The following is a 12,398-nucleotide window of genomic DNA, read 5'->3' as shown; positions in this document are numbered from 1 at the left end:
TAGCACTTTTAAAATAAAGGAGATCCATTTTTTTTAATCCTCTTAGAATTCCTTAGGAGACCTGTGCCTGTCATCGGGCCCCTGGCTGCTGACACTGGCCTCATGAGCTGGTCGCCAGCGCCCCCTAGCCCTCCCTGTTCCCACTTGCCTGCCCTCCTTCCCTGCTTCTGAGGGGCCAGGCCTCTGCCTCGCAGGGACGCGGCTTCTGTTCTGTTTCCTCAGCAGGAGGAGGGTGGACGGGAGACTCCTGACAGCTGCGGTGCTGTCTGGGACTCACGTCCCCACCCCCTCCCTCCCCGCCTGGCTGCGCAGGCTGCAAGGGGGTTAGCTGGGCTAATGGGGTGAGCAGAGCACCACCCCGGCCCCCGGTGGCCCAGCACAGCTGCAGTGAGGCCCCTGTGCTAGACTGGCCCTCCGCGTCGGGCTCTCTGCTCAGGGAGCAGCCCTCTGCCCATCCCACTGGCCCTGCGCTGAGGCCTGATGAGCCACCAGCTAGAGCCAGCCTCCCTGGTAAAGGCTGGACTCTCAGCCACCCAGGCATCTCCCTCTTCAGGGCTCCCAGGACGCCATGCAGTGTCGGGGCCTGGTCCACCCGTGTGCTCCCGCCGTGGGGCGTGGAGGCCCGTGGCCTGGCTGCACTCACAGCCCTATAGCGTCGTGAACTTGATGTTCTGACCAGGTCCTCGTGCTCTCAGCTGGAAAACTGTGCAGTATTTGGCTCTGGTGCACGACACATTTATTCTGCTAACGGTTTTATTGCTTTGCTGTCCTCCTGTGGATACAGTGTCTTGGTGTTATTCCCTGTGTCCCTTGCTTGTGAGGTCGCTGCCAAGACTAGCAGTGAAGAGTAGCCCTGAATGCTGTTACACAGCGTTTGCAGGGCGGGAGACCTGGGAGCCTGGCCTCGCCCTCTCCTTCCTGGCAGCCCTTGACCTAAGCCACTGGGCAGCGTGGATTCAGACATCTTACGTGGCTTTAGAGAGCACTGGCAGATACACACCCAAAATAGCCCTCCTTGAGATGACTCAGTATGGAAGTACAGGGAGACACTTATCATAGCCGCGCGGAAAGCTTCTTGTCTGAGGAAGGTCCCTGCGTTAAAGATCCCAGGGCCCAGGCAGGAGCCGCTGCATTTCTGATAAGGAGGCCTGGCAGCAGCTCAGACCCCACCTCGTGGGCACGGCTCCCTTGCTGTGGGTCTGGCTCTGGGCTGAGCAGACACTTGGTACTCATATGTCTATGTTCTGTGAAGACAGCAGAAGAGTCCTGGCCCCTGGGCAGGGGGCTGACCCACCCCCTGTTACCTGCCCATCGCTCAACTTAGCTGGAGGAGAGGCTGGTGTCAGAACCACGTCTCCCCTGGGGGATGATTTGCCTATGAGGTGCAGGATGAGGGCCCGGCCCGTGGGCGGCCTCCAGCAGGCGGGAAACGGTGCTCCGCACCCACCCCTTGTCCTCTCAAGGCAGGCTGTGCATGCCAACCCTGGGACTTGGCACACCAGCAGTAGGTTCCTTTCCCCCCACCAGCCCCGTCTCAAGGAAGCCCCATCTGAGACCTTAGGGAACAGTGGGCGGTGTGGGTGACTGAGAGATCTGCTGCCCTGTGACGGATGGGTAATCTGCTTTCTCCATAGGCCAGGACCAAACCGTCATGAGCAGGGCAGCCGCGACCCTCCACAGCACTTTGGGGGGCCACCACCTCTCATCTCACCGAAGCCTCAGCACCACACTGTGCCCACGGCCCTCTGGAACCCAGTGTCCATGATGGACACCACCTTGGAGACACGGCGGGCTGAGAGCCACTCTCTGCACAGCCACCCAGCTGCATTTGAGCCCAGCCGCCAGGCTGCTGTGCCGCTGGTGAAGGTGGAGCGTGTCTACTGCCCGGAGAAGGCCGAGGAGCCCCGGAAGCGGGAGTCTGCCCCACTGGACAAGTACCAGCCCCCGCCGAGGGAGGCAGGAAGCCTAGAGCCCCAGGCCTTCCCCCACGGGCCCGGGCCCTTTCTCACCGAACTTGAGAAGTCTACGCAGACCATTCTGGGTCAGCAGCGAGCCTCCCTCCCCCAGGCAGCCTCTTTCGGGGAGATGAGTGGGCCCCTCAAGCCTGGTTCACCTTACCGGCACCCAACACCCAGGGGCCCTGATCCTGCCTACATCTACGATGAGTTCCTACAGCAGCGCCGGAGGCTGGTCAGCAAGCTGGACCTGGAGGAGCGCCGGCGGCGAGAGGCACAGGAGAAAGGTGCAGCCTCCCGGGACCCACCTGCTTGGGAATCGGAAGTTAGCAGAACGGGGGCTCCTGGTGCCGGCTCACCCTGCTCCCAGTGCAGGGGTTTACCAGGCTCCAGGTAGCAGGTTTACAGACCCACATGTGGCAGCCTGATGCCTCTGCTGGGGAGACGGGCCCGGACACCTCCCGGTCCTGCCATGGTGCACACTGTCCCAAACGGGCCTATCAGCCTGTGTGTAAGCCGGCGCTGCAGGTGCGTAGGAGTAGTGAGTGGTAAATGGAGGAGACTAATGAGGTTTGTAAATATTAATAGTGCGGCATTAACAGGGGAGGAGGCCTGGACCCAGCAGGGCCCTGCATATGGGGCTGGTGTCAGGTGGCTAGGGGGACGGGCATGACTGGCACTGCCCAGGCCAGGCTGGGAGCTGGGCAGTTTTATTCTTTTTTTAAAATTTTTACTATGTATTTTTTAGTTGTAGGGGTCACAATACCTTTATTTTATTTTTATGTGGTGCTAAGGATCGAACCCAGGGCCTCACGCACACTAGGTGGGTGCTCTACCACTGAGCCCCAAGCCAGGCGCTTCTGAACTGTTCCGCTGGTGGCGGAAGCTCACTGAGCTGCCAGAGAGCTGAGGAGAACTGGGAAGAGGCCTGAGTGGGAGGCCCTGGCCCTGTGCCACCGCCCAGCCAGCGAGGCATAGGCGTTTGGCTCCTGGGAACGGCGCTCCTCTCCACGGGGATGGAGTGCAGCAGAGTTACAGGGTCGCTGGTCTAAGTTAGATTTCCTTCCCCACAAACCTTGTGAAGGAGGAGAGGGCCAGCCACCCGTGACCACGTAGCGGGGCCCAAAAGGTCACAGTGTGCACGTATGTGCGCAAACAGCACCTGCCAGCAGGTCTTGCCCTCCCAGCTGCCTGGTCCCAGGAAAGCTGGCTGTCCCTTCATGCAGGTGTCCATTGGGGTTGGAAGGAACTGGTTTTGGGGGTGCTCCAAGAGACCTGCAGGTGGCCCAGTGGCTGGTCTTCGCTGGAACCCAGGGCTCCTTGACTGACTCCAGACTTCTGCCACCAGGGTACTACTACGACCTTGATGAGTCCTACGACGAGAGTGATGAGGAGGAGGTCAGGGCCCACCTCCGCTGCGTGGCCGAGCAGCCGCCTCTCAAACTGGACACGTCCTCAGAGGTAGTGGCCTCCTCACCTCTGGGGCATGCTCAGGGCTGGGCTGTTGATCCCCATATCGGGCCTGCCTCTCAGTTTCCAAATCCCCCAGTCCACCCTCCCTGGCACTGCGTTGGCCACAGCACCGCCTGGAGGACCCCAGAGGGGACCCCGGGACAGTGAGAGCAGACCACCGCAGTGGTTTCCAACTCATTTGTTTTCTTTCCCAATCCAGAAGCTAGAGTTTTTGCAACTTTTTGGCTTGACCACCCAACAGCAGAAGGAGGAACTGGTGGCCCAGAAGCGGAGGAAGCGGCGACGGATGCTGAGAGAGAGGAGCCCCTCGCCCCCCGTGATTCAGAGTAAGCGGCAGACGCCTTCGCCGAGACTGGCACTGTCTACCCGCTACAGCCCCGACGAGATGAACAACAGTCCCAACTTCGAGGAGAAGAGGAAGTTCCTGACCATCTTCAACCTGACCCACATCAGTGCTGAGAAGAGGAAAGGTACGGCCTCACGCCGCGTGGGTGGGGAGAGGGGCTTCCAGGAAGGCAGGTGCTTCTGAAGCAGGGCCGCTGTCCCACCGTGCTCCAGTCTGGCCACTCCCCACTTGAAGCCCGTTTCTTTGTGTCTCGTCCTGCTTGGATGTGAAATCCTAGTGTCCTCCTGCATGTGCAGCCTGTCTGGAGGTGACAGCTGCCCTGGTATCTGAGGAGGCGGGTCCGAGCACAGCAGTTCGGGGACTCCACCTGGGAGTGCGGGAGATGCCGCCCTCCGGTCCCCTGGCACTCTGGGTTTGCAAGCGGCAGGCTTCTCTTCTCAGTGGGCCACTGAGGTCTGCTGAGCTCTGTATTCTGATGGCCCAGAGAGGGAGGTGAGGGATGGCCTGGAGCCACCAGATGCCGAGCAGACTGCTTGTCCTGAAAGGTGCCTCCAGATGGGTCTGGCCGCGGTGGGGAAGCCCTCTGGGCTCAGAGCCACCGTGCGGAGCGATGGCACGACCACAGCACTTCCTTAGGACTCCACTTCCCCGGCCAGCCTGACACATGAGCCTGCGCTGCAGAGAAGGTCGAGGGAAAGCGGAGACTCAGAGCCCGTCATTTGCCTCAGCCGTTCCCTTACTGAGCCGTAGCAGTTTGTTCCTGTTCCAGCAGCAGGTCGCGCTCTGCTTTCCCTGTAAGGGTTAGTGACAGGCTGATTGCCAGCACAAGTCCCTGGAAACGTGTCTGGTTTGTTTGCAAAAGCAGTCTTTTCACCCGGCTGGATTTCTAGAGGAAGCGTCAGCACGGTGGCCTCCTGAGTTTCGCTGGCAGGAAGTGCCACTGAAGCAGGACCCTGTGGCATGGAACTCGTTGGGGTCTGCGTTCCTTTTCAGAATGGCCCTGATCCTGGGGTGGCACTGAAGCGCCTGGCATACCGGATGGGCTGGTGCCCAGAGGCCCCCGTCGCCCCCAGCTGTCCCTCTGTCCTTTAAGTGGGAGCGCGGCCTGCATGCCAGTTGCCCAGAGCCTGCGCGCTACGCACAGCTGCCTGGAGCACATCTGAGACGTGCAGGGGACCAAGGAACCTGGCCCACGTTTCCGCGAAGGCTCCGTCGTGGCGCTTGGTCTCGGTTCTTCCTAGTTTACAGGGCTCGCCCCACCATCGCAGCAGAGCTAGGCTCCCAGCTTCGTCCCCCTCGGAGCACGGCCGCCTCGTTAACCTCGGGCTGCTTTTCTCACAGACAAAGAGAGACTTGTTGAAATGCTCCGTGCCGTGAAGCAGAGGGCACTATCAACAGCAGTGGCAGACTCGACAAACTCTCCGAGGGACAGTCCTGCCGTCTCCCTGAGCGGTAAGGGAAGGACAGCCCCACCCGCCACCAGCCGGAACTGTGGGCTGCCCAGGGTCAGAGGTGACCAAGGCTGTCTTCATCCTAAGCCTGACCTGCTGGAGACCGTGCTTCTCTCCATCCTCTCTCCATCTCTCTTGCACAGTTTGTGGTTCGCACACAGTGGTGCAGGTCTGTGGGCACGGAGCTGAGGGAGGGTGCCTGCTGCCACCCCGCCAGCTGGTGGTCGTCGTGGGTGGGGCCCCGCCTCGCCAGCAGCTGCTCTTGCCTCCTCCTCTCGCCTGACTGCCTCTCAGCAGCCCAAGGAAGCCGGAAGCCCATGCGCAGCTCTTGACTCTGCCGCTCGTGCTCTTTCCGTCCAGCGGGACTTAATTCCCTACCTTTTCGGGACCAGAAGTGACTTGCTTCTTCCTTCCCGTCTGTTTCTTCCCAGATGCTCTCTGGGGGCACCGTTCCTGGATGGACCTGCCACTAAGCACTCCCTGACTTCGCGCACACAACAATTAATTCAGTGTCCCCAAGTCTTGGCTCTTTGCACTAGGTCTTTGTTGAACGTAAGCTCCTAGAGACCAGGGTCTTCGTGCTAGACGCTCAGCCTGTTAACTTGCAGCTCTTAACCTACCCTCATTTTCTGTCTCTCAAAGAACCAGCCACACAGCCAGCTTCTCTGGAGACGGATAAGCCTGTTGGGGTCGCTGGCTCCTTGTCTGAGATCCCAAAGGCCACAGAGACTGGGAGACTGGAACAGCTCCGGCCCCAAGAGCTATCGAGAGTCCAGGAGCCAGCTCCTACCAGCGGTGAGAAGGCCAGGCTGAGCGAGGCCCCTGGGGGCAAGAAGAACCTGAGCATGCTTCATTACATCCGGGGTGCTGCACCCAAGGACATCCCTGTGCCGTTGTCCCACAGCATCAACGGGAAGAGCAAGCCGTGGGAGCCCTTCATGGCAGAAGAGTTTGCGCATCAGTTCCATGAGTCCGTGCTGCAGTCCACCCAGAAGGCCCTGCAGAAGCATAAAGGTGATAAAGCTGCCCGTCCTACTCTGCTCCTGGGACGAGTTAGCAGCTGCTTTATGTTCTTGCACACCAGCTGCTCGGCGTAGCAGTGGCCTGTCCCCACTTGGCCATGTGCACAGGGATCTCATCAGGCACAGGTCTTGGGAAGGACCCAAGACTCCATTTCTAATGGGCCCCCAGATGAACCTAATGCACTGGTCTGTGGACCACACTTGTGGGACATTAGCAAGTGATGCCATTGAGTTTAGTAGGGGCAGATGAGGTGCTGTACTGGGAAAAACAGTCCTGTGTCTTCTACAGTAGAGTGGCTCCCTCTGGTCCTTTGAGGCACCAGCATGTGTGTGCCCATCCCATGAGACCCAGCAAGTGTGTAGTGATAGCAGTTGCCCCGGCCCCACACTCCCACCCCCTCTTAAATTTTGGTGGGAGTCACTGAAGGTCAGAGAACAGGGATTACTGCATTTAATTCCCAACTAATCAAAACTTGACATATTTTTAACATCCTAACAGTTGGGTGTGGTGATGCAGGCCTGTGATTCCTGCAACTCAGGAGGCTGAGAGAGGAGGGTCACAGGTTCAAGACCAGCCTCAGCAACTTAGCAAGGCCCTAAGAAACATAGTGAGACTCTGTCTCAAAAGTAAAAAGGACTGGGGACGTGGCCTAGTGGTAAAGTGCTTCTTTGTTCAATTCCTAGTGCCAAAAAAATAATAATAAAATCCTCAACAAGCAACTACTGGGTACAAGTTGAATGTGAACTTCAGTAGCCAGTCAGTCATTATGCCAAAATCTTGTTTAGGTGTTTATTACTCCATGTCTTTAAAGCTCAACCAACAGACATCCAGCTCTGACACGGAGCTGGGTCTTCCACCTGAGTTCACACTGTCAGCAGAGATGAATCAGTCCGTAGGAAGCAAGGAACTCTGGGTAGTGGGTTTTGTGGTGATTAAAAAAAGACTCCCCAGGGCAAGGGGCCAGCTCAGCAGTGGCGCACGTGCCTGGCATGCATGAGACCTTGGGTCCCACCGCAGCACTGAAGGGGAAGACTCCACAAAAATCGGGGTGTGTGTTACTGGATTTTTATCGTGAACTTATTAGGGAAAACCATTTTTCAAGTTAGGTGTTTTTACGAGAGGCAGACAGGCCCTACTCCACAGGCTTTGAACCACCCTCCTGCTCCTCCCGCTGCACCTCACGCTTCTGTGGTCCTGGGATAGTTCTCCTGCCTCCGTTGCCATCGCCCACTCCCTCATCCTCCCATGCTAGGCACTGACTATGCCAGCTGCATTGCAGGATGCAGGGAGGCAGCAGGGCCGTGCCGCAAGGTGGCGCAGGTGCTGTTTCAGGGACCAAACGCCCTTGCCCTTCGTGGAAGGAGGGGATGCGTTTACAGCAACGGACTTGGCCCTTGCCCTCCCTAACAAGCCGTCTTGGGCTGGCCGTACTTCATGGGACTCAGTCTGTCTAGAGACGGCCATCAGCAACTGCACTGAAGGCAGGACAGAGCCTCCTTTGGAGACCCTGCCTCGAGACACCCTTTCTCCCCCGCAGGGAGTGTGGCTGTGCTGTCTGCAGAGCAGAACCACAAGATTGACACATCCGTCCACTACAACATTCCTGAGCTGCAGTCCTCCAGTCGGGTCCCCCTGCCCCAGCATAACGGGCAACAGGAGCTCCCAGCTGGGAGGAAGGGCCCTCCCACACAGGAGATGGACCCAGACTCGGAGGAGGAGGAGGAGGAAGAGGAGGAGGGTGAGGAGGACAGTGAAGAGGAGGAGGAGGCGGCCCCCAGGCGCAAGTGGCAAGGGATCGAGGCAATTTTTGAAGCTTACCAGGAACATGTGGAAGGTACAGGGTGTGGGGGAGGGCAGGCGGGGGAGTTGGGGAGGAAGCTGCACACCTGGATTCAGGTCCCAGAGGAGCATTTCTTTGGCCTTCTGCCTCTGGCAGTGGCAATTCCTCATGGCCAAGCCTGAGGCCGTTCTCACTGGGGCAGTTTTGGGTTTAGGGTTTTTGGCAGGAAGCTGCTGAGCTGGAACTCAGACCTTTGCTCATGTCAAGCACCTGCTCAGTAACAGCTATGCCCGCAGACCTGGGCATGCTGAAGTATGAGAGCATTGGCTGTGTGGCACCTCTCACTTAGCATGCCAAGACCTGGTGGCAGACCGGTCACCATGGCTGTGATCACATCCCCAGGAGGCGTGATGTGACCCCTGAAGGAAATGCTGGCCGTGTTTTGAGCTAACTCTACACTGAGGTTCACTCCTGGATTTTGCCAAGACTGGCACAACCCAGGCTGCTTTGCTCTCAACTAAAAGTGCACACTCCAGCCCTCCTGAGAGTCTGTGACAGGGGCTCAGGCACCAGTGTCCCATGCTAGGTTGTGGCCAGGGTTGACATTGTCATTGTGCTTATGACACACCCTCTCCTGCCCCATCTTTCCCAGAAAGTCCACAAAGGCTCACAGGGGGGTGGTGGGAATGCTCCGCCCTCCCACCACCTTGCTGGTTGTCCACCAGCATGTGCCAGCATGGCTCGCAAGTCTCAGGTCAATGTTGCGCCTGCTGTTTACTACCTAATGGTGTCGTTTTCATTTTTGTCAGATTGCTATGCTGTAAATGACGTTAAGACTTGCTCACAGGGGCTGGGGAGTGGCTCGGTGGTAGAGTGCTTGCCTAGCCTTCACAAGACCCTGGGTTTAATCTCCAGTACCAAAAAATGAAAAGTCACAAAAAGACTCGGTTATAAAGCAGACCGTTAGCACATTCCTGATACCAACTGGGGAGGCTGGGACAGGAATATCACAAGTTTGAGGCCAGCCTGGGCACCAAAATGAAAAGGGTTGGGGATTAGCTTAGTGGGAGGGCGCTGGCCCCAGTAGGTGCACACACAATACCAGTCATGCCTCTCGGCCATTCAAGAAAGTCCTTCCAGCGCCTTGGCTGGCATTCTCCACTACCCTGAGGCTGTGAGGCTGCTCCTCGCATCTCTGGAGTGTTGCTCTCTCATGCCTGGGGATCACCTGTGTACGGAGGCAGGTCTGTGGGTGTTGGGTGTCCAAGCTGGGCCATAGCCCAGCACCTCTGAACAGACTGTCCTGACTCAGCTACTGCTCACCTGGTCTCAGCACTTGACTCCCTCCCATGAATTTTATCTTGTTGCATTATTGCTCCCCCCACCCAAAAAAAAAAAAAGTCCTGTTAGGATTTTCGGTTGCATTGAATTTACAGATTTAGGGATAATTAGCATCCTTATTTATGAATATGGTTTAAAATGCTTATCCATGACCAGTTTTCTTTCACTGGATTTAGTTTTAGTTTTCACTTAGCTTTTATTTTGGACTCTGGTTTTCCTGGATAGCAATCATAGATGAACAGGCCTTTTGCAAATAACAAGTGTGGTTCTTTCCTTTTGAATTTTCATATTTCTGATCTTGTCATGCTGATTGAGTGGACTCTTACAAAACTTTGGAAGCATTCCATTTAAATTTGCTGAGTTTCTGATGTACAATTGTCAAGTTAATGTATTTTCTTTACATTCTTGTCGAGATGACCATTTTATCTCCCCACCCCACCCCGATATACCCTCCTTGAATTGGACCATTTTGGGATTGGGATTTTGGTTTGTTGAGTGGAAATAACTATATTGGTTTTGCTATCAGAATTGTTCTAGCCTCTCTAAAATCAGGCAGTCTACCTTTTACAATCTGTTTTTGAAAGCTGCATCTTAAAGCCAAATATTCCCTCCTCTTCTGTCTTCCTAATCACTTAAAGGTCTTGAGTCAAAAGGCCATTTATCATCCCGCAGGATTGGAATTGATGTCGTACTATCAATGTATGTATGTGCACAAGTCAGAGAGCTGAGCACAGTGGTCCCCAGGAGAGGCCCTGCTGCCTGCACTGGAGAGAAGCTAGCTGCTGCTGGGCGGGAAGACATGTGGTCACTGCACCCTGACGCAGCACCCCTTCTTGTCTTTCCAGAGCAAAACCTGGAGCGGCAGGTGTTACAGACACAGTGCCGGCGGCTGGAGGCACAGCACTACAGCCTCAGTCTGGCAGCAGAGCAGCTTTCCCACAGCATGGCGGTGAGCGAGGGGGGGCTCGAATAGGCCCACAGGGTGGAGGGGAAATCTCCTAAAGGAGGTCACAACTTGTCATCTTAGGGGGAAATTCAGACATCAGTGGATTATCCAAGGTTCAGCAAGAAGGGTGGTTCTCTTCGACTCACGGGAGGTAGAGGTGCTGTTGGGAACTACTGCTTCCCGCATCAGTCTCCCCACGTAGCTGTTTGCTGGGAAGGGCAGAGAGGGTTTTATTGGCAAAGGGAATTCTAAGAACTCAGACTTTGAGATGAGACAGTGGTGCATACTGGTTCTCTAAGCAGGTGTTACTGCTGTGTGCACTGGTGCACACCTATAATCCTGATGACTCCAGAGGTTAAGGCAAGAGGATCGCCAATTTCAGGCCAGCCTCAGTGACTTAACCCTATTTTTTCAAATTTTGAGATACGGTCTTGCTAAGTGGTAGAGCACCCCTGGGTTCAATGCCCCATACCAAAAGAGCAGGTGTTGCCAGAATCTAAGGTTCTGGAAGAGCCAATTCTAACTGTCCCCAGAGGCCACTCACTGTCTGAAAACATCGCCTCCCCAGCTTGATATTCCAGTGCCAGGTTTACCTTTGCACAGCGCATTGCATGCACCACACACACACACTTACAGAAGGAACAAATTTGTTTTGACAAGAATTTCTCCTCCCCAGGAGTTGAGGAGCCAGAAGCAGAAGATTGTCTCAGAGAGGGAGCGGCTCCAGGCAGAACTGGACCACTTACGGAAGTGCCTTGCCTTGCCCGCCATGCACTGGCCCAGGGGCTACTTTAAGGGATATCCGAGGTGACGGTTTCCCTTGCACTAGGCCGAACCTATAGTATAGAAAATTATCTATTTTATTACCTTGAATATTTAATATTTTTCACTGGGAGGTTTGAAGCTTAAAAAATGAGAATGTGCCATGCATGAAGCAAAGGATTCCAGGCTCCAGACGACAGTGAACCAACTCACCTTGACTTCAATGCAGTTGAACCACCTCTTGTCACTCAGCGAGCAACCACTGTAGGACGCCCATGGTTTTTCTTTCTAAAGGCGGTTTACTCCTCCTTCCCTGTCATTCTTTTTTTAATCTGGAAATGAAGGCTCCATTACCAACACTAAAACAATATCATTTATCGCCCCGGTGCGTGTGATCAGATCAGACCCAGCCGGTCGTTTCTCGCGTTGCCATGTTACTGTGCCGCGAGAACTGGGTTTGCTCTTGCTGCAGCCCTGGAGGGGGCCTCATTCCCCTGGGGAGTGGGTCTTGCTTCAGCTGAAGAGAAGGCTTGGGTACACTCTCACTAAAGGGCTTATTTGTTACTTTTCTGCAAAATTGTCTTCAAAGCAACAGGTCCTAGGAGCACACAGAGCAATCCAAGGCTTCTGCCTGGAAACGCTCTCACCTAAAGATACAGACCACGACTGAAGGTACCTTTTTATTACTCCGTGGGGGAGAATGTACAGAGCTCTATGTATACCTTTATTCACACCCACCAAATTGTTACTGCAGTGGGTGGTGTTTTCATACAAACGTAAATTTTGAGAGAAAAGTCAAAGGTGCTTCAGCCTTGTACTGTGTATATATATTAAAAAAAAGTTTTGTATGTTTTTATTACTTTAATTATTGTTATAAAAAGCCTGCCATTTTTAATATGTGGTTTGGGGGATTTTGTTTTTCCTGTTTGGAGTTTTGTTTGTTTTGTTTTTTTTCTGGGCAAAAAAAAAAAAAAAAAAATCCTTGCTTTTAGTGTTTGTACTGCTGCTGGTCAGGACATTAAAATATTGACGTGTTTTTTAAAAATTAAAAAAGAAGAAAAGTAAAAGAGCTTACCACTGGCGCCTATGCGATCACTTCATTTTTGAGTTGCACCAGAAACCAATGTAGAAAGCCATGCATTACTTACCTCCCCACCCGGCACTGGAACAAGGTAACAGCAGACAGCAAATGTAATCCACTGCTGAAATCAAGGAGGGAGTTTGGTGGGAGCAAGATATCCTGAGTGTCATGTGCACACGGGGGTCTTCCTAAGAGAACCTCGCAGGAGAACGAGCACTCTACCCTAGCGTTCCAACACCC

General features: G+C 54.9%; 1 protein-coding gene across 7 annotated transcripts in view; it reads left to right on the top strand.

Annotated features, from left to right (window-relative positions):
* Window positions 1-12,151, top strand: part of Gse1 (Gse1 coiled-coil protein) — a 312,845-nt gene extending 300,694 nt beyond the window's left edge. For 4 of the 7 annotated variants that reach the window (XM_047527124.1, XM_047527118.1, XM_047527123.1 and 1 more), the window contains 8 exons: window positions 1,635-2,242; window positions 3,304-3,416; window positions 3,628-3,898; window positions 5,116-5,226; window positions 5,868-6,239; window positions 7,786-8,082; window positions 10,215-10,318; window positions 10,992-12,151. In XM_047527124.1, the coding sequence (XP_047383080.1) occupies window positions 1,635-2,242; window positions 3,304-3,416; window positions 3,628-3,898; window positions 5,116-5,226; window positions 5,868-6,239; window positions 7,786-8,082; window positions 10,215-10,318; window positions 10,992-11,126 (2,011 nt within the window). In that variant the 3' untranslated portion in view covers window positions 11,127-12,151. The remainder of the gene's footprint in view (window positions 1-1,634; window positions 2,243-3,303; window positions 3,417-3,627; window positions 3,899-5,115; window positions 5,227-5,867; window positions 6,240-7,785; window positions 8,083-10,214; window positions 10,319-10,991) is intronic. The other 3 variants (XM_047527125.1, XM_047527119.1, XM_047527121.1) reach the window with 3 other exon arrangements.
* The last annotated feature ends 247 nt before the right edge of the window (window positions 12,152-12,398 follow it).

This window comes from Sciurus carolinensis, chromosome 16, assembly GCF_902686445.1.
Source record: "Sciurus carolinensis chromosome 16, mSciCar1.2, whole genome shotgun sequence".
Lineage (NCBI taxonomy): Eukaryota > Metazoa > Chordata > Mammalia > Rodentia > Sciuridae > Sciurus > Sciurus carolinensis.
This window is presented reverse-complemented; position numbering and strand designations above follow the sequence as displayed.